This window comes from Mus caroli, chromosome 4, assembly GCF_900094665.2.
Source record: "Mus caroli chromosome 4, CAROLI_EIJ_v1.1, whole genome shotgun sequence".
Lineage (NCBI taxonomy): Eukaryota > Metazoa > Chordata > Mammalia > Rodentia > Muridae > Mus > Mus caroli.
The window spans coordinates 124,399,636-124,427,262 of record NC_034573.1 but is presented as its reverse complement, the minus strand read 5'-3'; the positions used below and the strand labels follow the sequence as shown (position 1 = coordinate 124,427,262).

The following is a 27,627-nucleotide window of genomic DNA, read 5'->3' as shown; positions in this document are numbered from 1 at the left end:
GGACAGCCAGGGTCACACAGCACGCCTGAGTCTGTGTCTAGGGTTGCAATGTCCCTGAGACTATGGGGGCAGAGGACAGCTAAGAAAGCTGCTAAGGGCATCTACCAATACACTCCCGATCCTTCCCAGCAAAATTCGCGGCCTTCATTCCCTCGTTCAAAGACTCCCATTGCTTTGGTGAGCCCCTCCCTCATATTTATTTAATTATTTACATTTATTTTGTGTATGTAAGCAATGGGGGAGGTGCCACTGTTAGCGCCAGGAGGTCAGAGGACAATTTGCAGGAGTTCTCTTCTTCCACCGCGTTGTCTCCGGGATCATTGTCAAGCTTGGCGGCAAGTTCCTTTATCCACTCGACCCTCTCCTTCTCACCTACCGTTTTTTTCTTTCTCTTATTTTTGAACAAGACCCTTATCGTTCTACCTTTCACTCTTCCCATCGGTGAAACGGTATCCAGGTGCCTTTTAGCTGAGCTATCTAGAAGGCCATGGGATCCCGTAGCTAGAGAACGGGGAAAGGCACTGGGCTGGGAGCCTTGGTGGGTTCTGAGTTTAGGAGCACGGCGCGTGCAGCCTCGGAGTCGGTCCAGGTCGGGGAAGGGCGGGGTTGCGCTCTAGGGGCGTATCCTGGGGCGTGGCGGTGGGCGTAGCCCCTCCGGCCCCGCCCCTAGACGTCGCCGGGAGGGCGGGGGAGGAGCGCAGCGGGCGCGCGCCGCCTGGCCCGGCGGAAAGTTTTCCTGGAGGAGTTTTGGCGGCGGCAGCGGCGGCAGTGGCGGCGGCGACAACCGGAGCGGGCCATGGACGCGCTCAAGTCGGCGGGGCGCGCGCTAATCCGGAGCCCCAGTCTGGCCAAGCAGAGCTGGGCGGGCGGCCGGCACCGCAGTGAGTGTGTGCGCCCGGGGTCGGGCCTCCGCCGAGCTCGGGGCCAAGGTGGACAGGGTGGCTTCGTCCCGCCCCGCGCGGCGGGGCCCGGGGGTCATGTCCGGCTGCACGTCTGGGGCGGGTCGACAGGGATCAGGCTTAACTCGGGGTCCCCAGGTGTGGCGCAAAGGGGACGTCTAGAGCCTCTCTACCCACTCCAGCACAACCTACAGGGTCCCCTCTGGACGCTGGAGTTTCGCAGGTCTCTGCCGCGAGGGGCGATCCCAGCCCGGGTGCCACTCAGGGTCCCGCTTCCTCCCCTCTGGACGCGTCCAGGTGGCGAGGCTGGAGCCCAGGCTATTTACAAACCCTGTTTTCCTCCGTACCTTCCCTTGGGGGCTGGTCCGAGTCCCTGGGCACCTAGGCAAAAGGCAGACTCAGACTCGCTGCCATTTCTCCCGGGAGTCTGGAAGGGTGGAGAGGAGCCTCCCCCAGTCACCTCTCGGGTTACTTTCGGAGAGCCGTCACCTGGCACCCTCCCCCGAGGCCTGAGAAACCTAGCTTAGGTCCCTCCTCCCTTTTCATTCGCGTGGGATCACCCAGGCCTTCCCTTCCTGATGTGAAGCCAAAGCATCCGGTCTCGCGGCACACCCTCACCTGCCACCTACCTGGGGCCCCCCACCTCTCCCACTAACAGTGCCCCCCTCCCCGTCCCCAGCTTCTCGCCAGCACCTTCCCTTGCCCGGCTTCACCAGGGGAGCCTGAGTTTCCTAGTCCCTGGAGCGCCAGCGTGTCTGGGCCTCGGGAGCCCGCCCTGCCCCTCCTCATTCCCACTGTGGTGTTCCAGTTGTGGGCTCCTCCTAGCCCTGACTGGCATCGGGAACGTGTGCTGGTGCCTACTGGTGGGGGTGGGGTCAGAGGCCCCTTGGGCTGGGCATGTACCGTCTTCCACACTTCACTACCAAAATAGCCCTTCAAAAATTCGTGGGATGTGACCAGGGCTTCTGAGTGTGACCTTCTCTTCCAGTGGATGAACCCTGTGGTTTTCTACTGGGACAAGAGGGAGAAGGGTGGGTGGGGAAGAGGTCTGAAGGGGAGGGAACCAGGAAGCCGGAGATGAATCTAGGGGATCAGGGTACATTTTGGATGGTGAGAAGTTTCCCTGCCGGCTCCAGTCTTAAGGCAGATCACTTGTTCTTAGTGATTCTGTTTCCTATCCCGGAAAATAGGGATACAATTCCTGCGGGGCTGGGGATGTGTGTGTTGTGTTTGGTAGGGTGCTTGCCTTAGCTTGCAGGAAGCCCGTGGTACTTAAGTTCTTGGTTCCAGTATCAGCACTAAACAAATCAGGTGTAGTGGTGATGTCTGTACTTCCAGACCTAGGGAACTGGAAGCCTAAAAATCAGAAGTTGGCAGTCACGAGGTGTCAGATAGTGAGTTTAAATGAGGCTGGTCAGGGATAGGTGTCAGTTAAGATGTTGCTAGTCTATTTTACAGGTTGGTGATGAGATCTCTGTTGTCTAGGCTGGCCTAGGACTTGCTGTGTAGACCAGGTGTGCTTTGAGCCTCTGTCTCCCCCAGTGCTGGGATTAAAGGTGTCCACTACCATATATATATATGTCCATGTCCTCCGGGCTCAACCTGATTCTTACCAGGTTGGCCAGTTCTGAGATGGGGGCCTCAGGCTGTCTGTACCCCGGAGGGATGCAGCGCTCTCCTCTCTCCCTGCTTCTCCCAAAGCTCTGTGCTCAGAATGAGCTTCTCAGAAGCCTGGCCTATCTTTTTGGTTAAGTGTCAAGTTCGCAATCTTCCTTTCCCAGGATGAGTATTGCTTGGTCTGGAACTTTTGTGGGAGAGTCCGTGCTGGTCTTACTTGCCTAGAGGTGGTCTCAGTGAACGCATGCTCCTGCTTCTGTCTCTGGTATTTGACTTCTTTGAGCTCATTGGCTCCTGGGAGGTGACAAAGCTTGGGATTCTTATCTTCAGACCCATTTTAGAGATAGGACCAGGAAATGAAGTCCTAACTCTAGGCCTAGAGCATGGCCTGAGGCAGTGCTTCCCCAGCCCAAGGATCTAAGCCTTGTACCTTGGGTTTTCTGGCTGTTGGGGGGCAGGCTCTACCCCAGGTTTGGCTAGCTGCCCCCCAGGACCAGGTTAGACAGGAAAGCCTTGGGTGTGTCCAGCATGAGAGGTTGGGACCTATCCAGCCCTTGGGTCTAGCTTTCAAGATCAAAGGCCAGAGCCTGTTAGATGGGAAAAGGGACTTGTTCTCAAGCGGGAGGACCTGAGTTCAAGTCCTGGGCTCCACTTGGAGGAAGGAGAAAACCGATTCCCAGGAGTTGTGACCTCCACACATGCACTGGGACTCTTCTTCTCCACAGACATACTGAGTATTAAAAACAAAACAAAACAAAAGCTCAGAGGACAAAGCAAAACTGGGGGATTCTGGGTAGAATCAGCCCCTGCTGAGAAAGAGAACCCTGGAGGGAGCTGCAGCTTCCCTGAGGACGGAGCTGCCAAGCACAGACCTGTTGGCTTCCCACTCACCTGGGAAGAGGACTTTTCTTTCTCATGGCCACTTCCCCTTATGAGACAGGGTTTCCCAATATAGCCCTGGCTGCCCTGGAACTCACTCTGTAGGCCAGGCTGGCCTCAAACTGTGGGATCTCCCTGCCTCTGCCTCCAGAGATCTGAGAACAAAGGAGTGTGCCACCACCTCCACTGATCTTATTTCAGCTCCTGGCCAAGAATTTTCCCCAGCTCAGCGATATTCTTCCTAAAGGTCCTGGGAGTCACTGTGATCCTCATTCTTACGGGTTGTGCTAGGCTGTCAGAAACACCCCCCCAAAAGATAAATACAAGGTACCTGGTTCAGTAATGTGCCGGTAGGTGGGGAGTTACTCTTATTTACCTGTAGGCATGTAAATATTCCTGGGCATAATCCTTTAATCCCAGCACTGGGGAGGCAGAGGCAGGTGAATCTCTGAGGTTCAGTAAAGCCTGGTCTCTAAGCCAGTTGCAGGACAGCCAGAGCCACACAACAGAGATACCTTGTCTCAAAACCAAACAAAGCGGAATGCTGCCTGTACCTTACCTGTGACAATGATAGAGGCACCGTGAGTGGGTCAGAGTGTGACTTTGGTTCTCAGTTCTGGTGGAGGAAGGGACAGGGGGAGAAGGCCACAGATAGATAGTTGGTGGGGGTGGGGTGGGGGTGGAGCCAGCATAAAATGCTAGCATTAAGTAAGATAAAATGGCAGTAGGACAGCTTTTTCAGATAGCAGTGACTGTGCTAGTCTAGGAGTAGCCATTGAGACATGAGAGGGTTTCCCAGGACAGCTGAGAAAGGAAGGAAGCTGTGGACGGTGGGGCAACCCCCGGACCTAGTTCAGAGGTGCCTCAGGATAGAGTCAACACTAAGCTGTCTTGTTCCTGAATGGCTGGAGCATGCTGTACATAGAGACCAGAGTTCCCTAGTTTAGGGGCACCACAGGACACGAGGTACCTCCAGCAGCCAGGCTGCAGAAAGAATGGTGGGTGCTAGTGTCAGTGAGGAAGTAGCCTGCAAAGAAGGGATCAGAGAACGAGGCCCTGATAGCCACCTCTCTTGAGAAGGTGACCTGGAAGAACATTTGGCTAGTGGGACCGCAGTTCTGGGGGACATTGAACTAGAGGCTCCTCTCGGTCTGGTTACTGAGGGAGGGGCAGGATGTTTGAGGAGTTGGGTCACCCGATGTTGACAGGGGTCAGATGCTCTCTTTGGGTGCCGTGGCTTGCGTGTGTCACCCCTGCCTTGCACTGGAAGGGGCTTGGTGGTTGTTGGGTCTTGGGGCTGCTGTGTAGGGCCCTTTGTTTCTATTTCTTGCCGGTGCAGTGACATAGTGACTTCCCATAAAACTCTGTAAGCCGCCCGCCCGTGTGCTTTAAAGCCCTTTGTGCTTGTTGGGTGGCAGTGACAGTGGCTGGTTCTCATGGGGCTCTTGGTTTGTGCCAGGCAGGGTCCCGTGCAAGCTTGTCTCCCCTGTGACAGTGCCACGGAGTGGGTACTGCTACCCATTTCAAAGCTAGGAAGCTAAGGCTCGGGGAGAATTGCCCAAGAGAATTTATTTTTTTCTTCCAATGTATGTAGATATGAGGAAGCCCTGGCAGGAGTAACAATCAGTTGTTCATTTTTTCTTTTCTTTCCTTTTTTTTTTTTTCAAGACAGGGTTTCTCTGTGTAGCCTTGGCTGTCCTGGAACTCACTTTGTAGACCAGGCTGGCCTCGAACTCAGAAATCTACCTGCCTCGGCCTCCTGAGTGCTGGGATTAAAGGCGTGTGCCACCACGCCCGGCTCAGTTGTTCATTTTTAAGAACAATCTTGGTGGCTTTAGCTTCTGGAATTGGCTTAGTCCTTTTTGGAGGGGGATGGGGTGTTAAGACAGGGTTTCTCTGTACATATCCCTTGATTGTCCTGGAACTCAGCCATCCACTTGCCTCTGCCTCCTGAGTACTAGGATTGAAGGCTTGCATCGGTCACAGTGCCTGGTTCTTAGTCCTGCTTGCAATTGGAAACTTTCTGCCATCGAGGTCCTGAAAGCTCCGCCAAATTTGTCAAAGGTGACTGCGTTCCTGGCAGGGCAGCGTTTAGGCCCCCTCCTAGGATCTCCCTGCAGTTTCCTAGATAGCCTCACCAGGCTTGGGAACCAGGCTAGGGCCTGGGGCAAGGCCCATCCTCACCACCCCTGTGGATTGGCTGCAGCTCTGATGTTCAGACTCCAGCCAACCAGGTCTTCTAGGCAGTGAGGGGCGGGCCAGGATGCCCATGTATCTCTAACTCTTCCTGGGGCCTTGACAAGGAGGGAGCACGTGGTACCAGCTGGAGCTAGACTGGACATGTGGTCTGTCCCCAGCTAACTCCCACAGCAGGTCATCTGTAAAACTGCAAAATGAAAGTAGCAGAGTCATTGCCCACCATGGGGCTGAGAATAACTCAGGCAGGAATGAGGCTTCGGGTGCAGGCCTGTGTTTGCCCAGGGGCCCCTAGGAGCTCTGCTTGGGAAGGGGTGCAGCCCTGGCTCCTTGCTGTTTGCGGTGTCTGGTGGTAGGAGACCACACTGGTCTGTCTGTTTGTCTCAGCACTCTTTCTTGGGGAAGTTGTGGCTGCCAGAGGCCTCAGTGAACAGCAAGTCACGTGCCCAGAAGCACAGGAGAGGGACCCGTGGGCAAGCACTCAGCCCAGAGGCCGGTCCAGTTCCTGGTCCTGCAGCCTAGGGAGCAGACGGGAAGGCAGGACCTTTGAAGAAAGGCAGGCAGAGACCGCTGCTGGGTGGTGGGTGATGCAGCAACAGCAACAACCAGGATTGGGAGAGCCTGCATAGACCTGCCCCAGGCCTGGCCTCAGCCGCCTACCTTATCATACCTTGTCTAGTTCTTTCACCCACAGTTTAAACCGTCCCATGGGTCCTGGAAGGTTGCTAAGTTGCTTTCTCTGTTTTATTTTATCCTTGAGACAGTCTCACTATGTAGCCCTAGCTGGCTTGCAGCTATGTCACTATGTAGATCAGGCTAGCCTCAAACCCACCTATTAGGATTTGGGGCCACCACACCCTCCCTTTAATCAATTCATTTTTTTTTTAGATTTTTTTTAAATTATTTTTTAGTAATGTGTGTGCATGCACATGAGTGCAGGTTCCCTCAGAAGCCAGAGAGAGGTATTGGATCCGCCTCAGGCTGGAGTTAGAAGGAGATGTGAGCTCTCTAACCAGACCCAGTCATCATCGTCATCACTCTTAACTGCTGAGTCATCTCTCAGCCCCCATTTCTTTTTCCTTCCTTTTTCTTTTTGGAGACAGTCTCATGTATACCAGGCTGGCCTCTGACTGGCTGTAGAGTCAAGGATGACATTAAACGTCTGATCCTCCCGCCTCTCCTTCCAAGTACTGATTACAGCATGTGCAACCACACCTGGTTTATGCAGAGGTAGGGATGGAGCCCAGGACTTCATGCCTTCTAAGGAACCCTCTACCAATAAACAACACCCCCAAATTCCGAATTTCCCCCATTTTATTGATGAGGAAACTGAGGCTCATGGAGTATCAAACTAAGGGCCTCGAGGTAGCTTGCCTACTTCGGATTAGGCGCCCTGGGAGAGGCTGGGTGTGTGGATCGCTGCACAGTTCTGGCTGTCCTGGAACTCACTATGTAGATAGATCAGGCTGGCACCAAACTCACAGAGATCTGCCTGCCTCTGCTACCTAAGTGACTTGGATTAAAGGTTTGTTTCTGATACTAGATCTCAAGGTGTCGTTTAAGCTGGCCTCTACTTTAGAATCCTCCTGCCTCTTCACGAGATTATAGGAGGGCACTGCAGTACTGTGCTCCGAAGGAGCATTCTGGGTATTGAGAAAGTAGGTGCTGCAGTAGGTGGTGGGAGCTTGGGGGGCACGGGGGGGGGGAGAGGAGGCATGTGCACGCATGCGCGTACGCGTGCGGTCTGGAGAGGAGGGAGGCGCTTTCAAACACCCAGCCATCGCTGTGGGCATCTGACTTGCTGTGTGATCCTGCACAGAACTTCTCTGGGCTTCGGTTGTATCATCTGCCAAGTAAAGGCTTGGACGGAGAGTCTCTGAGGCTGGACCTGGAATTCAGTGTAGGAGGGGGCAGAGCCATAGAGAAAAGGTCAGATCAGGGAAGGAGAGGAGTAGAAACATGTCAAGCATTTGAGGTCGAGGAGGAGAGAATGTTTTGACAGCGAAGAGATCACCAGTGACCTTGGCAAGCTTTGGCCCTTTGGAATGAAGTGAACGGAAGTGGCTTTGGACAGGGGCCAGGAAAGGGCTGAGCTGGAGGAAATGGGAGAGCGGGACCCAGAGATAGGGGAAGGGTGTTTGCCTTAAGGCAGGGATGAATAATGAGAAAAGGCCAGTCGCGATTGATTAGTATTGCCTGCCTGCGGCCATAGTTGAGAAACATTGCTATCTATTAGCAATGTCTGTGAAGGACACAGGCAGTGGGCATGGATGGGTCTCAGGTTGGAAGTGGTGGGCTGGGTACCTTATCTATGAAGAAGTGGCAGTACTGGTTATTAGCCTTGGTTTCTTCCAGAGCAGGGAGCTGTTCTGGAGTCCTCATTGCCTGACACAGAACTGGGGGCACCACAGGGACTCTCTGCTCCCTTTTGGAGGAGCTAATGGATCGGACGCTGTGTTGGACTTCCGGGTCATCTGAGTTGGGGCTCAGCCTCATGTTTGGTGATGAAGCCCAGAGGGCACTGTGTCGAACAGAGCTGAGGTTGAGGGTGTTCGGGCCATCCCTGTATTCTCAGTAAACATTGCCAGCTGTGTGCTGGGCTCTGGGTGAGCAATCAGCGAAGTTCCTGCTCACTTGGGTCTGAGAGGAGGGGTCGTGCTCGCCGGTCTCCTCCCGCTCCCACCCAGGAACATGCAGTGTTCGTGGGGGGACAGCGTCTTGCTAAACACATATTGTGAGCTGTGAGCCCTGTGGATGAAGTGACAGAGCCCCTGGACCCTGAGGCTCTGGGACATGGCCAAGGAAGGCTACAGGGAATCCAGAGGGGGGTCATGGTGGTGTCCCTTGCGTCCAGGATTCTGCCTGCTCCTGACAGTACAGGAATATCGTGACCTTTCCCTCAAAGCTGGCAGGGAAGGCAAAGGGCTTCTGTGTGGGATGGGCACACTCAGATGAGTGCCTCCTACGGTGCAGTATCTGTGGGGTGACAGGAGGGGCCCTAACAGGGCTGTGCACTCACGCCCAGTGACATCACTCTCTTAAGTAAGCTTGGCTCTACTTCCCGCTGTGCGATGGGTGCCCTTAGCCTCTGTTGCAAGGAGGAATTGGGGCATGGCCAAACCTTCTCTTGGAGTCTAAGCCCCCTTGATCTCAGCAATCTTTCCTGCATGGGGGCCAGGTGGGCCCCTTCCCAACTCTCCCCTGCCCTCTCTGTGAACCCAGGCTCACCCCTCTCTTTTGGTGACATCTAACCCTAACTCTTCTCCTTGAGTCTAAACACGTGCGGGGCTCTCCCTGTATTTGCCGTGGTAGCTGTTAGCCCGTGCCGTCAGCTCCTGGGTCTCAGTTTCCTTATCGCCTTATCAAAGAATCAGACTGCGGGCTGAGGGAGGAGGCAGGACCATCTGCCCACATCTGCCCACAGCACTGATATTGAGTTTGGATTCAGGAGATGGCATAGCCCGAGTCTCTGTTTGACTTCCTGGTCTTCAGAGCCGCTGTCTGCGGTGTGTATGCAATGCAGGTTGTGGGTGCTCCTAAGACTGAATGGGGTCAGTGTATGTGATGCAGAGGAGGTGGGCGGTGAGAGCCAGGCCGGCTCAGCAGACTGAAGGTTGCCTGTCCTGTCCTAGAGTTACCAGAGAACTGGACGGACACGCGGGAGACACTGCTGGAGGGCATGGTTTTCAGCCTCAAGTACCTTGGTATGACGCTGGTGGAGCGGCCCAAGGGCGAGGAGCTGTCTGCAGCTGCTGTCAAGAGGATCGTAGCTACAGTGAGTGCCCAGATACCCTGTGCCCCACCGGGACAGCTCCCCCTGCCCCAGTTGTCCTTGTCCCCAGGTAGGATCTGTGTGACGTGAGCCTGGCCCACCTTGAGTCTCCTGTGTCCAGCTCATGGGCATTCATGGAGATTGCCTTTGTATTTGAGGTAGTCTGCATCCGCCTTTCAGACCATCCTGGCCGTGGCTGCTTCCAGCCTTGAGTCCCCACATCAGGCCCTGGTGACTCACTAGCTCCAAGGAGGGAAGGACGTTGTTTCCCATTTACCATGTCTCTACTGCTTGGCTGTGAAGCCCAACAGAGTGTCTTCTCCCTGGCTGTGAGGGAGTGTGGGCCCTTTAAGTCAGATCCCTAGGGCGTCCTTGACCTGCAGCTCAGGTCCTGGCATGTGGGTGGAGCTGGGTCCCCAGGTCATGGTGCTGGGCTGTGGCAGCACCTCAGTGCTCTGTCTAGCCTTGTCCCTCCCCCACTACATGTCCTCCGTCCAGTCCAACTCTTCCCCTGGGAGTCCCCATCTTCCTGGACAGGGAGGTGTAAGGCCCCTCCTGTGAGGGCCAGTGCTCCCCAGACATCAGCTGGGAGCGGGCAGTGATTGTCTGTGGTTTGTTTTCTGCTACTGTGCTGCCCAGACAAGAGTTGGGTAAGAAAGGGTTGGTGTGTCTTTTTTTTGTTTGTTTGTTTGTTTTGTTTTTTGAGACAGGGTTTCTCTGTATAGCCCTGGCTGTCCTGGAACTCACTTTGTAGACCAGGCTGGCCTCGAACTCAGAAATCCTCCTGCCTCTGCCTCCTGAGTGCTGGGATTAAAGGTGTGCGCCACCACACCAGGCAGGGTTGGTGTGTCTTAAACTTGCACCACAGCTCATGGCTGAGGGAATTCAGGGTGGGAGCTGAAGTAGACACTCTGAGGAATGAAGCTCACTGGCTTGTTCCTCATGGCCTGCTCAGCCTGCTGTCTTCAACAAGCCAGGACCACCTACCTACCCAGGGGCAGCAGCAGCCCCGCCTCTGGGGCCCTCCCACATCATCACCAGTCAAGGAATTGCTCCCTCAGACTTGTCTCTACAGGCCAGTCTGATGGAGGTGTTTTCTTAATTGAGGTTCCCTCTTCCCACTTGATCCTAGCATGTGTCAAGTTTACAAAAGCTAGCCAGCACCAAGGTGCCAGTTGAGTGTCCTCCCTGTGGCCCCTGCCAGTTAGTCTGTGCAGTGAGATACAGCCCGCCAGGCAGCCCTCTTCTCACCGTCCCCTCCCCACCTCCCCTGTCCCCCGTGTGCCCCTAGGCCAAGGCCAGCGGGAAGAAGCTGCAGAAGGTGACACTCAAGGTGTCACCCCGGGGGATCATCCTGACCGACAGCCTCACTAGCCAGCTCATCGAGAACGTGTCCATTTACAGGTACGCTGTGAGGGACTGCCTCGTGTCTACTCTGCCACTTGAGGGGATGATCAGAGTGTCCTATCTGAAACTAGACCTTAAAACTTTCTTTCTGAGTCCCGGGAACCTGAATTTCCTTCATCTGTAAAATGGCCTGGGGGCAGGTCCTGCCTTCCTCTGCGGTTAGGTCGGTTATGTTGTGCCACCGAGAAACCCACAGCTCACAGGGAGGCTGGGGTAGTGGGCACCGCTGTTCCCTAACCAGCTGATGCCGTGCTTAGTCAGGCTGGGAGCACACGGCTGTGAAGTCTGCCTGGCCTTCTGCCTTGAATATAGTGCCCAGCCCCGGTTATCGGGTTCAGTGCCCCCGAGAGGCCTCAGGCAGGATCTGGAACAGTAATGGAGATGCTCTCTCCCTGGTCCCTGGTGGTAGAGTCTAGCCCCAGGGGCTTGAGGCTACTTCTGTCTCAGCTGGTCAGGTGTAGGGGTACAAAACTAGAGGGGGGAGGCAGCCCAAATCCATGCTATCCATGGAGCAGCCTGAGGCCCACAGAGGGAAAGGCCCAAGATTGCACCATGAGGGGAGGCTGAGCTGGGACAAGCACCTCGGCTAGAGTTCTGTCTTCCCAGGTCCCAGAGCAGGATGGGGCAGACACCGGTGTGCTGGAGTGCTTCCCGAGGGCCAGGCTGCTGCCTTTACCCCACCATCTCTAAGCCAATGCTTGCAAGTGCCTGCTTAGCCCTTTGCTCTGGGCATGTCCAGTCCAGAAAGGAATGGGGGGACGGTCATAGGAGACAGTGTCTCCTCCGAAAAAAAATAAGGAGGGTGTGCCAGTGGGAAACCCAGGAAGGCCTCCCAGTGGTGGTGGCTCCTTACAGGATCTGGCTGACGGCTTTCCAGAAGCAAGGCACGCTTAACAGGAAGCCAGATGCCTAGGATGGAAAAGCTTTTGGGGACACGACACCCACTTCTCCCCTCCTGGGGATGGTCGGTGGCTTTATTGGAGCAGTGTACTAAAATCTGGGACTGCGTTGGTGACTGGTCAATCTGTGAGCTGTCCCACTCCTGAGCCCCCAGCCCCTCCCCTAACTGTGGTTCTTAGGATAAAATAGAAGAAGGAAAGGGTTAGCCAACCAGAGAACAGGCAGTGAGGGCTGCGGAGCTGAAGTTGTGGGGCAGAGAGGCAGGAGGCTGATACGTCTCCCCTGCACCAACTCGGGCTCCTGGGGGGGTCATCTGTACATAGCCCCGTCCCCAGCCTCAGTCCTGGCTCCACCCCTGGCCTCCTGGGAGATGGTCCTGGATATGATCTGGTCTCTGGTTGGTGTAGGGCAGTAAGTAGTTCTCAACCTGTGAGTCAGGACCTCTTGGGGAGGTGTAGGGGAGAGGTCAAACAACCATTTCACAAGAGTTGCCTGAGAGCACTGGAAAACAGATATTTACATTATTCATAACAGCAGCAAAATCAGTTATGAAGAAGCAACAAGGATAATTTTCTGGTTGGAGGCACCACAGCATGGGGAACTGTATTAAAGAGTTGCAGCATCAGGAAGGCTGAGAGCCACTGGTGTAGAGTACGTGAGGGGCCTTGGGAGGAAGGGCGGGGTCTTGCTGTTCCTTCCAGCCAGTGGGCAAGGACCCTCCAGGATTGTGATTCTGAGCTTACATCCCGACTCTATCAACAGCATTGTGTCTCAGACCCCTGGCTCTGAGGACCGCTCAGACGTTAAACAGGGAAGAATCTGCAGGCCCCTTGGTGCATTGGGTGGTGTGCAGTTAGGTTCAGGTGTTCCTGTGAGAGGTGTGACCCAGTGTGGCCTGGAGAGAAAGAAGAGAAAGAGGCTTCCTTCATTTCTTATTCCCATCTCCCCTGTGTGGCCTGAGTCCCTCCCTGGAGATGCCCAAGTCACCTCCACAGAGGCTTGCCCTGGTGGTGACCAGGCAACAGGCTCTCAGGGACCCAGGAGAGGCACATCTGGATTGTGGTCAGATGCACATCCAGATGGGATGAGGTGCCGCGCAGGCCTGGTGATTCTTCTCGCCTGCTTTCCAGGATCTCCTACTGCACTGCAGACAAGATGCACGACAAGGTGTTCGCCTACATCGCCCAGAGCCAGCAGAACGAGAGCCTGGAGTGCCACGCCTTCCTCTGCACCAAGCGGAAAGTGGTCAGCATGAGAACCAGGCCCAGAGGGGACAGACAGTAACATGGACTTACACATGGGAGGAAATTCCCCGGGGAACTCAAGTGGGCGTGAGAGGACTCGGGCTGTGACTAGCTGGCAGTCTGGCTGTGGGCAGTAGGCTAACCCATTGTTCCCTAGAAACACCTGGGTGTGTTCCTCTCAGCGATTGGTTGGGTTTGGGGCTGTGGGGATCATGAAGTAGTCTGGGAGTACAGGCCTTGTAGGGATTATTAGGTTTTGGAGATGGGAAACGGAGGGACCTGGGAGAAGGGAAGACTGAGAAGCCTTCAGCTGGGCTCTCTGGGGTCACACTTGGGAGGCAGATGGCCTCTTTGCAACCCCTCTGTCCTGTGCTCATTGCGGAGCTAGGCTTCCAAGTGTTTTTGTTCGGTCTCCAGGGCAGTACCATAAGGTGCAAGTGGTTAGGGTCTCTGTTGTTTTTTTTTTTTAGCCTTTTAATGACAATCAAACCCAGCCCAGAAGCCAGCAAGCTTGCTCATGCTGGCGCAGCCAGCCAGGTGCAAAACGAAGCTCCGAGCCCACAGTTCCTCTCCTCTGAACGCCCGAGAGGCTGAGAGCTTCCTGTCCGCACCCCGTGGCCACATCTGATGGGGCTTGGTGGCCTCCAGCCTGTGCTGTAACTGGGGAGGAGACAGTGCTCTACTGACCTTGTTGACACGACCCTGGTTTCTGGGGCTTTTGAGGGTCGAGTGGGAGGAGGCGCCTGATGTCAGCTGCCTCAGCATCTGTGTCTTGTTCCGACCTGATCCCCAGGCCCATGCTTCTCAGAGATGAGACCCTTTCCTTCCCCACCAAAGGACAGACACATCAGGAACTGCACAGTCTCTGGGGTCCCACGTCCCTAATATCAGATGAGTTTCTAAAGGCTGCAGGAACAAAATGACAACAAGCAGTGACTCAAAACAGCACAGATTCATCCTCCTTCCAGTCCCGGGAAGAGGCAGGCTGGAGTAGGACAGGGGCTTGCGTTTCTTCAGCAGCCTGGAGAGAGCCATGTCTTACAATCCCACTTTCTAAAGCGCCTTCACGGTCTAATAAGAGTCCTTGGGCCAGCGTCTGTTCTCAGAGGCAGCTGTGTAGTCTGTCTTAGTCACTGTGCAGAGACACTGTGACCAAGGCGACCCTTCTAAAAGGAAGACTTAACTGGGAACTTGTTTACAGTTCAGAAGTTTAGTCTATTGTCATTGTTACAGGAAGCAGGCAGCATGCCGGCAGGTGCTGGAGCACTAGCTGAGAGCTACCTCCGAATCCTGAGGTAGAGAGAGAGAGCAACACTGGGGGCTTCCTGTGGGCTTTTGACTTCCTCCAACAAAGCCATATGTCCTAGTCCTCAAACAGTGGGCCTGCGGGTGCTGGCCGGCCATAGTCAAACCACAGTGCACGTTCTCCATAACTGCTGCTTCTCTGACCATCCCTCTGAGGCCCCTGTGGCGTCACTGGATAATCCAGATTAAAGCCCCTCCCCCATTTCAACACCCTTAACCTAATCCCACCTGTGAGGCTCAGTAGCTGTGTGCAGGACACCCAAAAGACTATGTGTAGTGTGACCATGGGTGAGTGCCGTCCTTCTCTGGCCTGCTCACCTATCAACAGGATGAGGAGGTCACCTCAGCGACCCCTAGGGTTGTTCCGAAGGCCTCATTTCTTCTGCTGCCTTCTGTCCTTGTAGGCTCCCTGCTACCAGCCACCCACCCACCTGGGGTCCTTCAGGGACCTGAGCAGTGGTGGCATCTCCCAAGACTGTCTGGTTCCCATAGATGGCAGGTGACTCTGGTATGAATGAGGCCACATTGACTTAAAAATACAAACTTACTGTTTGCTTCTTCCTACCCACGGAGCACACCGGGCAGGGCCGCCAGCCCTTGACCATTGCGCAGGCAGGCACTCGTGGGAGGGGCATTAGCACGGGAAGCAGCTCTCTCCGAGGTGTGAGTGAGGCAGGACAGGCCCAGCCATTCAGAGGGAGGCCTGAGCCAGAGGACAATACATAGCCTGCCCCAAGTTAGCAGACATTGCTGACAAACAGAAACCAGCTGTGACTAACGGAGCTGCGTGGGATGGGGGCAGGACTCTTGCTGGACACCCAACTATTGATTGTCTGCACAGCCTGGCTGTGATGTGTCTTCCACTCATCTCTACCTTTTGTCACCCAGGGTTCCCAAGCCACTCTGGTGTGTTATAGTTAGCTCTCAGGTTCCAAGGCATAGCACTGAGGGTCAACAGAGTGGATGGCCTGTAGGCCTAAGATTTCCTGATTATCTGAAGGGTTTGCAGGGATGAGTTGGCACCCTTGGCTCTGTCCTCCCTGTTGGCAGCTGTCGCCAGTCAGTGGACGGTGCTCTGCTGAGTCTGTGGAGGAGGGACTGGGTTTGACACTAAGTCCAGGACTTGGCTCTAGGGTGGAGGTTTTTGGATCTAGAGGTTAGGGAGCTGCCTGGAGATCAGAGACTTAAAGGATGAATAGAGTAGTGACCAGGAAGGAGTGTGCCAGGCTGAGGGGACAGATGTGAGGAAGAAGTGCAGCTAGCTTATGGATTGGGTGTGCAAAAGCCTAACTTGATGTGGGCCTGAGGACCCCATCAGGGAGCCAGGCAGGGGCACGGTGCGGAGCCCGGGGTGCAAAAGTGGTCCTCGGTGCGGAACCTGGGGTGCAAAAGTGGTCCTCTTTGAGTTTTTACCTCTCCTTGCCGGCCAAGCAAGAAGCTTGGGCAGGGGTCCCTTCTGGGTCCCTCACAGCCCAGCCCAAGACCTCCCTTCCCTGGTCTCGTTTGGGCCTGACCAGAGCATCCGTGTGAGGAAGTGGTTCGGTGTGCTCAGGTGAGAAGCCTCAGCTCTGCAAGCGCTCGGCCTCTATGCTCAGAAGGGGAGGAGTTTAGGCTCACCACGTAGGCAGAGGCTGGGACACCCCCAGTTCTGTCTGGCCGAGGGGACAGAGCTGTTTCCTCCACGTAGACCTTAGTATTCTTTGTGCAGAAGTTAACGTGGGAGCCAGGTAAGCCCTGGCAGGGCTGATAGTGAGCACAGGGCATGTGTATGCTTCATGCCTGCCCCCCTTTGACTTATTGATGAGGCCTGCTTCCGGGGAGCAAGATAAGGATGTGGACAGTTGGGCCAAGTGGAATCTTCTGGCTAATAAGACAGACAGATCTACAGCAGAGGTCCCAGGAGGGCAGCACAGTGGCCTGGGGGATACAGGTCTTCCCTCTGGGTGTTCCCGTGACACACTGATGGGGAGGGGGGTTCCCTGGGGAAGCAGGTCACCCCCAGGCCTTCCCAGCCCAGCCCTGCAGCTACCTGCCCTCATTGCCTCACCTTTCAGCTCCGGTTACATGTTTACCACGACTTACTGTAACCGGGCAGAGGGGCAGGAAGGCAAATGAACCAGATTTATGTAAACAGCATAAACCTCTGTCCCCGGGTTACCGCAGGTAGACATAATGGCGTTTCCGTAGCCGTGCCACATGGGTGACCAGCCCTTGCTCCAGAGTATAGTGATCTGACTTGGGCTGGTAATTAGCCCATATTTTTAGTTCATGGGCAATTCTCAATGGTAACTGGGTCTATTAAACTCGATTCAGACGTGACAGCTTAAATTGTAAACAGCTGTGAAGAGTTTCATACTTAATTACCATATTTAAGTTTTACCATAAAGCATCCGTACTCCCTTCAAAAATGTAAACGACGGAGACATTCAAATGAGATTTGATACTTCGTGAAGTTTAATTGGCGCAGATCAGTCCGTTTGGAGAGTTCAAAAAAAAAATTTTTTTTAAAGAGTTTTGAAGGCGGTGGCCACAAATTTATTTCTCAATTAAATCGAGTTGTCTGGTGGAAGCTGCTCAAACGCTGAGCTTGTTCTGCAATTGAAGGAGTGTGGTGCCCTTCCCTGTGCCGAGCCAGTTACCACAGGACGGGGCTAACAGGAGATTGTAGCCGACCTATGCCCCAATCAGGACCTCAGACACCATCGCTGTCACTTGAGGGCTCTGTCTGAGCTGTGGTTCTCTCCTCGATTGTAGGAAACATACACATTGGGATGTAAGCCTATGAGATAGAGACATTTCCACCAGCAGATTCCAGAGGAAAGTGGGCAGGGCCGTAGAGCCCTGTGTTGGTGACAGAGGTGGCGCCAAGGCACCCGCTCATAGGCTGGTCATGTGCTAAATGGCTTTTGTTCCTAACTCTTGCCAGCATCTCGATTGTGCTACCTCCTACTTTGCTGGGGGGGGGGTGTCAGTTTTCAGCGGCTGTCACCCCCAAATGCCCTGTAACCCTAAATAGTGGGACTTCACTATTCATTAGTAGTTCATTCAAGTATGGTTAGGCTCTTCACCTCCTGGCTTCTGCTACCTGGTCCAAGAGTTCTGTGGATATAGGGAATTCTCAGATAACACAGGAGGACTTCCCAGAAGAAGTAGCCCTCACAGTTGGTTTAGGTTTGCCTGAAGAGGGCAGGTGGTGAGCAGCCATTGTTGGAGGGACTGGACGGGAAGTGCTTCAGCAGGCTTCAGCTGCCTCTCCAGGCTGTGGCTTCATTATGCCCTAGGCTGTTGTGGGAAATGAGAGAGCTAGGCCCCTGCCCCCTTCCCTCAGCCTTTCGGAGCTTGGCATGGGGTGGGCACCCCCTCAGCCCTCCAGTTCATACTTGCTTTTGCTGGCTGACACTGCACCCATCCCCACCCCCATTTCCTGTTTTTCAGGCCCAAGCTGTCACCCTGACTGTAGCCCAAGCCTTCAAAGTTGCCTTTGAGTTTTGGCAGGTGTCCAAGGAAGGTGAGTCTTCCTCCCCGGCACTGTGAGTGATGTGGGAAGGGACAGGTTCCAGGCAGACGTCAGACCCAGGCTGACCCCACCCTCATCTCGTCCTGGGTTTGTGGTTTTGAACAGGTCCTGTTACTTCTCTAAGCCTCAGTTTCCCCATCTGGACAAAGGCCACCTTCCTACTCCTTTAGAGTGTTTGGGTTTAAGGGAACTCTAGAAGGTGTTGCCCCTCTTTGATGGCGACCTTCGCCTGCCTCTGAGCATACTCAGCCTGCCTCCTCCCCAGTGGCTAATGGAGATGGTGGTGTCTGCTGTAAGGGCTCAGCAGCTCATGCCTTGATCCCACAGAGAAAGAGAAAAGGGAGAAAGCCAACCAGGAAGGAGGAGACGTCCCAGGGACCCGACGGGACAGCACCCCCTCACTGAAAACCTGTGAGTCTTGGGCACCAGGCTTGCCCTCTACCCAGGCCTTCCCTCCTGGACTCTTGCTGTTTCCTGTTCTGTTAAAGTCTGCAACACAAGTGCCTTGTTGGGAGCTGAGAGATTGCCGTGCTTGCTCGTACCTGGGTGTGCCCTAGGAATATGCATAAGTGCATATGCGCTCCTGTCTGCCTCAGAGCCCGGTAGACATCCCAGCCTACTTGGTGTGCTTTTGTACATTCAGCTCTTGTTAGGAATTTGCAGGTTCCAGGTCTGCCCTCTGGGGCCACAGGTCCTCTCTAGCGGACAACTGCCCTGGAGTTCCAGGTGGAACTGGGTCCGGGTCGGGAAACAGGTGATCAGGGTCCTACTTCTGGACAAGGTCAGAGTCCGAGAACAAGTCAGGACCAGTATAGTGCAGGGGTACCAGAATGCGTGCAGAAGAGGCCAGAGGGGCTGTACCTCCTTACTTCCTGATGTCCCCAACTGATTCCCCCTAGTGGTTGCTACCGGGAACCTGCTGGATTTGGAAGAGGTGGCTAAGGCCCCGTTATCTACAGTCAGCGCTAATACCAACAACGTGGACGAAACACCACGGCCTCAGGTCTTGGGCAACAACAGCGTCGTCTGGGTGAGTAGCTCTGTGACCTGGGCATGGTTTGGGATCCAGTGAGCTTTAGCCAGGTCTCTGAACGAGCATGGAGTGGTTTCCAGGTCCAGGCCCTAAGACCATGACTTAGCGGCCTCTGGGCGGACTAGACCCAGCACAAAGAACCCAGGCTCTGGGTGGAGTGGCTGAACAATGTCCCCTCTGAAGCCACGGTTGTGTCCCTGACAGGCCTGGTCCCCAGCACAGCCGTCTCCTCACAATACTCTGACTTGGAGTCTGTGGCCCTTCCCACCCTGAGCAGCAAAGGCTCCCTTGTTCTGGGCATGGCAGGTTTGAGCCTGGCGTCTTCCCTTCTCAGCTGTCTAAGGGCACAGCCCTGCTGCTGGCTCTCAGGACTCATGGCCTGCGCCTGACCTCTGTGTCAGCTTTTTCTTTCCCTCAGTGAGGACACTGGCCTTCCACAGCATCTCCCAGAGGAACCTGAATGGCTCTTAATTTTAGTTTTCATTTGGGTGGTCGGTTTCAGTCTGCATTATCCCAGTGCACCATAAACAATGAAGATGTTAGCATCCTAGCAGCACTGACGGACCGAGTGGACCCTGCTCCAGCATCTGCGGATTCCTTGCTCCAGTTGGTCCTGGCTAGCCTTCTGGGCCAAGAGTCACTGTGGAATGACACCTGGTGACTGTCATGGTTCCAGCCTTGCCTTGCCTTGCCTTGCCTTGCCTTCCTTCCTTTCTGTCAGGTTGTTTTGACTTTTGAGACAGAAGCTCTCTACATAGCCCTGGCTGTTCTGAACTCTGGCCTCAAACTCAGAAATCTGTCAAGTACTGGGATTAAATGTATGGTCCACAGGCCAGGCCCCAGTTTTGAGACCATGGATTGGGTATGAAGGAAGCCTGCCTGTGCTAGTTCCTATAGGCACCCCTCCCTTCCCACCCACATACACATACAGGTCCCGGGTCCCTGTAGCTCCCTTGGGGATACGACCCCACCTAGAGTTCTTACTTCTCCATTTGTTTCCCAGGAGCTGGACGACGGCCTGGACGAAGCATTTTCAAGGTAACAAACACTCTGAGGGCTTGTGCTCGGTGCAGGTCTCGGGCTGGACCTGGGCTCTCCTTTACCCTTGGGCTTTAGCTTTCTGCACAACAATTCTTGGATTCCTCGAGACAGGGAGCTTACTATGTAGGAACGAAAACCTTGCATGGTGTCTGATGTGTGAAAAAGCTTTTGCAGTTCAGTCAAAATGCAGGCGTAGCTTGAGAAGGCTGCGGGTGAGGACTGGATTCCTCTGGTTTCTCTGGCCCGGATCCCTGGGCCTCCTTCGTTCTCCTTTTGGATGCGAAGGGCCTTCACTGCCTCCTGTCTCGGGGCTTTGCTTAGGGTTGGTGCCTTTGCCCTCCAGCCTCCCTCCTCCCTCTTGCACTTCTTGCTGCAACCAGGGCCCGACCAGCAGGTGAGGCCTGGCCAAGGACTCAGGCCGCTTTCTCCCACCTTCCCACGTCACTGGCTGACTCGTCCCACATTTGAAAAACAACTTCATCTGCTTTTTGTGAATGTTTGGTTGTCACAGGTCCTTACTATCAATTTCAAAAATCAAATCACTGTGTATTAAAGTCCCTTGGCCCAGACTGGCCCCATGTCTGCTGACCCTGATCATGAACATGCCTGGTATCTGTTAGCTCACAGCCTTGGTCCTGGGGCCCGTGCATTCACTCAGGGCTGTCAGAGGCCTCCATCCAGGTGTTTATATCCCCTACGGTTCCCTCCTGAGGACAGAGCGACCTTGCACTGGCCTCTCCAGGCTCCTCCAGACAGTAAGGCAGACAGAACAAACAAACCAGTAATGTCTCCTGTGTGACTGTCAAGCACATACTAACCCCACTCACGCCAAGTCTTCTCACGGCTGAACATTTCCTGCCTACGACTGGCTCAGTGGATGCCCTGGCCTCTGTTAGAGCAGGGTATCGTGGCTCTGACTCTCTTGGGCATCCTGTTGTCAGGGGCTCTACTTCCTCTGCGGATCTTTGAGTCCAGCCTTTTTCCCACTCACAGCCTCTCTCCTGGTCTAGTGCTGACCAGGCTGTCCCTTTCCGCAGCCCCTGAAAGCCCCTCAGCTGATGCTTGGCTTACACAGCTTTGCCTTCCAGGCTGGCGCAGTCCCGGACAAACCCTCAAGTCCTGGACACTGGACTGTCAGCACAGGACATCCATTATGCACAGTGCTTATCGCCCACCGACTGGGACAAGCCTGACAGCAGTGGCATTGATCAAGATGATGACGTCTTCACCTTCTGAGGACCCGAGGCTGGCAATACACTACTGGCCTAGACATGTGACGGACCATAAGCCACCAGCAGCAGGCAGCCAACTTCAGGAGCCATCAGCTGCCTTTGGCCAGGGGCGTCAGAGCCTACAGATTTGCGTTGCACAGTCACGCAGGGAGAGGGGGAGAAAGATGCCTGCAGTATCCAGTTGGTGACTCCTGGTTTATGCTCGGAAACCAGTTTGATTCAGGTGCTCATGTGTATGGGGGGCAGAGGCTGGCCTCCTGGCCTCTCTCCTGGAGCCAGTGCCCCCTCCTGCTGTGGGCGTCAGGACAATGACCAAAGCGTTGCATGTTCCTTTTCTCTGGGCATCCTCACTCCTGAAGCAGTCAGAGAGCCTGCCGTTCGTTGTGTACTGGATGGGACGTGGCTTTCAGGAAAGTTGAGGCTTCTCAAGCTCTGCTTCCTCGGGGCCGAGTAACTGAGGCTCTCAGAGAGGCAGCCCCTGACCAAAGACACATTTAACTCTGCACTTTAACTCTCACGGAGTGGCCATGGTTCGAGGTCCGTGATGGTGCTTTGGGAGTAGAGCTTGCCTCCTGCCCTCCCTCCACAAGAGGGCCCCAGTCCCTGACGCGGCCCATACAGTGCTAGGACCTAGTGTACCAGCTGCCCATGACTCCCAGAGTCACTGCAACCATGGTGATCACCTCTGTGGCTCCTGGGAGTGTCCCACCCCCAACAGACAAAGCTGGGCCTGCTCTTCTGTTTTGTCTCTATGTCCTTGTGTGTGCTCCATTTTCTGCCTCCCATAATTCCTGGGATGATACCAAAGCCTAGCACTAGGCTGTGGCAGGCAATTTTACATCCATTTTACAGATAAAGAAACTGAGGTGACACACGTGTTGAGGGGTGGAGTTGAGAACAGAATCCTGATCTGATACCAAAGCTGCCGTCTGTGCTGCCACCTCCCAGCCCACGCCTCTTTCTCTGTGGCTTTGTTGTCCTCCCAGGAACCAGAACTCCCCAGCTATTTTCTGACCAAAATGTGTTTCATAACAAACCATCTGGTGCCTTTCCACACAGCGCTGGCGCAGGCCGCCATGCCCTGCTAGCTGCTATGCTGCTGACTTCTGGGCAGATGTGTTTTGAAGTCTGTTAATTCCACGGGTGAAATGGTATCTCACTCTAGAAACATCTTGCTGTCCTTTTCTGACCTGCAGCCGTAGTGGTCCCTCGACCCTAGCTGGTAGTCGGGCGGTCCAGTGGTGAGCTTCCCTTAATCTCTCTTTTCTTCCTTCGCTGGTCCTGTGGGCTCTGGCATCCTGAATCTCAGCCAAACCAACATCTTTCAATCTCAAGGATCCCCCAGTGACCGGGCTTGTGAAAGCCGGTCTCAGTGTCTCCAGGAAAACACACTCTTCCTGAGTGGCTGAGTCAGACCCTTGCCTTGGGGGGGGGGGGGAGAGGGCTCGGCACTTGGAGAATTCTTGCTAGAATAAAGGTTGCCAGCTCCCTTTCCCTGGCCAGCTCCAAGGCCCCTGCTCCTTAGCCCAAGTGGCCAGGGTCCCGGCGTGAGGGGGACTGTGTGGTGTTGGGTGATGCTGTAGTCTTGCTTCCTGTGCCTGCTGCCGATGCTGCTGTGTGAAGCTGGAAAGGCAGTTCTGAGCAGGAAACAATAAATGTTCCCTTTCTGAGTGTGAGCATCACCTGGGGTGTTGCTGGTGACAAAGGGCAGGGTGGCGGCTTCTGGGGAGCAGTGGTGTGTCAAGAGATGGGTAGGCCACTGCACCAGAATGGAGGGCGAAGGCAGGTCCCCAGTTGTTGGGCCAGCAGGGTACCTTCCTTCTTCTGCAGACTGTGATAGTGTGACGAGGTCACTGTTGGGTGATGTAAGACCACACCAGTGGGCCTGTGTGTAAGCACTCTCTGTTTCTAACCGTGTGTTCTGGTCGGGCTCTGGGCTCCTGAGACACGAGTGTAAGAGTGTGCCCGTGTGCACCCCTTCCCAGGGATGGTGCTGTTCCCATGACTCTCCAGTGACTCAGAGTTGCAGCCTTTACCTGCTATTGGACCTGGGCTCAGTGCTAGGAATGAGCATGGCCCACTCGAATTCAAGATGTGTGGCTTTGTGTAAAAGGGGACAGAAGCAGAGGGTGGCGGGTTCTGTGAGATCCAAAGTCCAGCTACCATGGGTCAGTTACCTGGTTCCTTGAGCCTCAGTTTTCCTGTCTGCAAACAGGGTACAACAGTCTCCTGTGCCTATGTTCTTGGGGTTTTATGAGACTGTTGACCATTATCACATTATTGGTAGTCCATAGCCAGTGGCTCAAAGGTTTTTCTCAGAGCAAAAGGTCATTTAGATGGAATATGCACAGTCCTAGTGGACTCTTGGATAGTGACTACTACTCTAAGTATACTTCCTGTGTGCCAGCTGACTCACAGAAGTCAGCTAGAGCCTACATGCCATCTGATACCTCCTGCTGAGGGCTTCCTGCTTAGATGGGAGGCAGTCCTCTCCTGAGTGCGTGGTAAGGCCACAGCCCCATCTTATATCCCTAAGCCCCACCCTGCCATGTAGGGATTTCCCAAGAGATTGCTATGATCCAGCTGCTCCTGTCCTGGCCAGACTCACAGTGACCATCCCAGCAAGGCCACATTCCTCAAGTTCCACGGGCTTCTGTCTGGGGACTCCCCGGCCACTCCTCCTCCCCGTGGTTGTGGGGGTCTCCGGCATTTATGCCTTCATTCCATTGAATAGGCCTACTTCAAGTCTGCAGAGGCAGAGCCTTCTGATGCCAGCCGCCGTGCAGACTCCCTGAGAGGCCCGGTGGATCAGAGCAGACTACAGAATTCCTTCTTTTCTCCCCCATAATTTGAAAAGACACCCAACAAGCTCATCTTTCGGTTTAAATTTGGCCAACGCCTTTAGTCTCCGGATGTCTCAAATTATGGATCCTGAGCGCAGCCGTCTGCTCTTTCATGCATAACAGGCAGAGTGAAAGAACAAAGCTGCCTTTCAGACTTGATGTGACCTTCAGCTTCTCTGGGTGCATGTTGGGCCGGCTCTCCAGGAGACGCTGTCACAATTACACCTTGCAGAGGGGCTTCCCAGCTTCCGTGCCTGGGACACAGGCTGGAGACGGCTTGTTCCCCTTCCCCTGCCTGGTGCAGCAGAACAGGCGACCTGTTTGGCTAGTAGGAAGGGCTACTAACCTTGTCAGGACCCTTGTGCCCAGCCTGGGCGAGATCAGTCTGCCATGGCACACTGGGAGGTGAGTAGTAGTAGCAGGTGGCCTTAGAACTATTAAAAAAGATGACTTTCATTTATTCTTTGACAGTTTTATAGATGTAAGCGATGTCTTGATCCTGTGTACCCCCCAACTCAACCCTCCTCCTCCCAGGAACCCCAACACATTCCTTGTGCCACCTTTCCTTTTTCCTTCTTTGTAACCTGGAGTCCAGTTAGTCCTGCCTGGTAGAATGTTGGCTGGTCCCGCTGGCTTGATCCTGTGTAGGTAGCCATGGCTGTGGTGAGGTCTTGACTGTGCTGTCTATATCCCTTCTAAAACAATAGCGCGCCTCCTCTTCCCAGTGTTCCCTGATCCTTGGGAGAGGGGTATGAGAAAGGTCGACACCGACACCCTGTATAGGGAGAAGCCACTTGTCTCAGTACTAACCCATTAGGAGTCTGCAGTAACGGCTGCCCACTGTGGAGAGAAGCCATGCTGGCCAAGGGTAAGAAGAGCGCTGGTCTATGGGTACAGACATGAGTGTTCAGAAGCCAGTGCGGCATTACGTATCCTTTAGCAAAACAACAGTAAGAAGTTCCTCATGAGTCCCGTGACTGATCTAACTATGGAGTTTTGACAAGGTTTGTGGTACAAGGTCTCAATTCCTGCAGAGTAGGTCTTCAATGCCAAAGAGGCTGGTTATCTTCATAACCTTCATGCTATTATTGCCTGAGGGAGCAGATCGGGCATGGTAGGTCCGTCTTGTAGCATGGAAGATTGGATGCTGGCTAAGACGACTGATGTGTTTTCTCCCTCCCCTGGCCTGCATGGCTCCAGACAGCTCTGAAAGCTAGTCAGCTCTGAGGAAGCTTTCAGCTGATGTCTGTGTCAGAGCAATTAGTGTGTCTTCTGCAGTAGAATCTTACTATCTAATTTGGGTGACCTCTGGGACCTCCCTGACCAGTAAGTTGTAGAGAGGTATCTTCTCTTGTCCCGCTTCATCTCTGGGATATCTGAAGGACCAGAAAGATCAGCAAGGTGACCTAAGGCTTACATTTAAGAAGAGGTAAGTCTGGGAATTGAACCCCAGGATATCTGAATCCAAAGCTTATTTCAGGTGCCCACTGTGTAGATCCATTGGCTGGAGCTATGCTGTGCCTACCCAGCTGACTGCCCACCTTGGGCTGCTGCCCTGGACATGCCCACCATGGGACTCTGCAGGGCCATGTGCCCATTGCACCAGGCCCTGTCTTTTCCTTTTCCCTGCCAGCTTGAGGATGGTTTTATCAGAGGAGGGACAGTGGGTGCCAGTGCAAGAGGACTGGAAGGGAACATTTGCAGTGTCACATAGCGAGTTTGAGTTGATCTAATGGCTGCCAAGTAGTATCTGCCTTTGTGGGGATCGTAGAGGTTAATTACCACAGGCCTCAAACTCAGGTCCCATGTGTTCAGTGTCCTGAGCTGGCCCTCCCCCTGCAGGTCACTAAACACCCAGAGAACATGACATTGCTCGCGGGGAGCTCCTGGGGCCACCTAACACATAACACTGCTGGGCAGCTTGGAGCTTCCGGCCCAGACAGAAGTGGTCTGGGACATGAGGCCACGCTGCTAGGCAACCATCAGCACATTTCTGCTGATCACCAGCTTGGCCCTGTCTGTGGATGACAAGAGGCCTCTGCGCTTGACCCTTAATAATAGTCCAAGGGGCGGGGGCATGGTTCCCAGAAGTCACTGGTCCTGCATGCTTGCCTACGCCAGTGGGGAACAGGGTTGAGGGGTATTGCACGGGATACCTGGTGGGTCTGCTAAGTGCGGAATGGTCCAGCTGGACCTCAAGAGAAGAAGTAGAAAGTTGAAGATGCTCTCGATGGCTCGGTAGCTCTGCTGTTGGGGGCCCTGTGTGAGCCGCTCCATGACCAGGTACCCAGGCACTTCCTGCCTCCGTATGGTAATGACTGAATCAAGGCAGAAGTAGAAGGTTTCTGGGAGCCTTCTGAAGAGGTCAGGAGCCGCAGGTCACAGGCAGCACAGGAATTTGCAGGTCATCAAGGCCCTGGTTCCACACTTCCCAGCAGGCAGTAGTTGTGGTGTGCCGGGTCTTCCTTACTCCCAGGGGGCAGCCCTACAACCTCTGAGCTGCTTTGGGGAACCTCTGGTGTCTAGTTCTACATCCCGACCAAAGATGTTGCTTTCCAAAATGTTCTCAAATAAAGGTTCTAGAATCTGCGTGTGTGGTGTGTGTGTGTGTACGCGGACACGGATGTGTCAGGTTGCGGTGCCCATGCGGAGATCAGGAATCAACTGTCCTCTCTGCCCACCTTTACGTGGGTCCCAGGGATGGAAGTCATGCCATTGGACTTAAGGAGAAGCATCTGCTGAGCCTAGACTCTTACTGCCAGGAGATGCCTTTGTTAACACTTGGGAATGAGATCTTCCATGGGCATAGGACTTTCCCTACAGCTGAGAGATGTGCTGAGATAATGACCCCCCGTATATCCAAAAGCCCCTCGAGCCCTTAATGGAGGGACCAGAGCTGTAGGAAGTGAGTAAGACAGGAGGTTGGGGGAGGGCGCTGAGGAAAGCGCCAGTGTGGAGGGACATCAGCTTGTAGCCCTCTCAGGGACCCAGGGCTGTCTGCAGCTCAAAGCTGCCAATCCAGGTACCTGGGTGAGAGTGAGCTGTTGCCACACAGCGTGAGTGGGGTGCTGTGAACCCCTGGTCTGGCACAAGTTCGCTGCACACGTGACTCAAGTAGCCTGTTTGCTTGTTTGGAGGATAGGATGCTGTCAGTCAGTGTGAGGATTCGTGAAAAGCCACCGAGTTGAGCCTCCCAAATGAGCCTCTCAGCTCTGCCAGAATCCCGTTTTGTGGCTGTCACTATTGGCTGCCTTATAGATGGTTTAGGACAGTCTTGGGGAGACCAGGGTAAGAACCACTCAAAATATCAGAACAGAGGAGTCGAGTTGGTCTGTCCTGTGAACTTCTATCTGGATGCCACCCCAGTATAGGTACTGCTCACCCCTCTCCAAGTGTGAGCCCATAGGAAAGATGAGTCGGCTGTCTTGAAGACATTCAATCTCTGGATATTTCAGGTAGAAGATACATGGGGCTGGAGAGATGGCTCAGCGGTTAAGAGCACTGACTGCTCTTCCGAAGGTCCTGACTTCAAATCCCAGCAACCACACTGTGGCTCACAACCATCTGTAATGAGATCTGACGCCCTCTTCTGGTGCGTTTGAAGACAGCTACGGTGTACTTATGTATAATAATAAATAAATCTTTGTAAAATGTAATTTAAAAAAAGATGCCGGGCGTGGTGGCGCACGCCTTTAATCCCAGCACTCGGGAGGCAGAGGCAGGCGGATTTCTGAGTTCGAGG

General features: G+C 54.3%; 1 protein-coding gene across 3 annotated transcripts; it reads left to right on the top strand.

The window, feature by feature from the left end:
* The first annotated feature begins 698 nt into the window (after positions 1-698).
* On the top strand, positions 699-26,474 carry Ldlrap1 (low density lipoprotein receptor adaptor protein 1). 3 transcript variants are annotated; one of them, XM_021160565.2, is made up of 9 exons: positions 699-881; positions 9,224-9,366; positions 10,655-10,767; positions 12,801-12,915; positions 17,655-17,727; positions 18,064-18,147; positions 18,636-18,766; positions 19,773-19,807; positions 20,899-26,474. In XM_021160565.2, the coding sequence occupies exons 1-9, from the start codon at positions 797-799 to the stop codon at positions 21,044-21,046; spliced, it is 927 nt and encodes a 308-aa protein (XP_021016224.1). In that variant the 5' UTR covers positions 699-796; the 3' UTR covers positions 21,047-26,474. The 3 variants fall into 3 exon arrangements, with proteins under 3 accessions (XP_021016224.1, XP_029332141.1, XP_029332140.1); XM_029476281.1 differs by lacking the exon at positions 699-881 and adding an exon at positions 4,345-4,361; XM_029476280.1 differs by lacking the exon at positions 699-881 and adding an exon at positions 8,180-8,197.
* Positions 26,475-27,627: the final 1,153 nt, after the last annotated feature.

Bases quoted from the DNA above. Each gene is read 5' to 3' on its own strand.
- Ldlrap1 (XM_021160565.2), top strand. From the start codon at position 797: ATGGACGCGCTCAAGTCGGCGGGGCGCGCGCTAATCCGGAGCCCCAGT. The intron at 882-9,223 runs GTGAGTGTGTGC...GTCCTGTCCTAG, and splicing joins GGCGGGCGGCCGGCACCGCA to AGTTACCAGAGAACTGGACG. The intron at 17,728-18,063 runs GTGAGTCTTCCT...TTGATCCCACAG, and splicing joins TTGGCAGGTGTCCAAGGAAG to AGAAAGAGAAAAGGGAGAAA.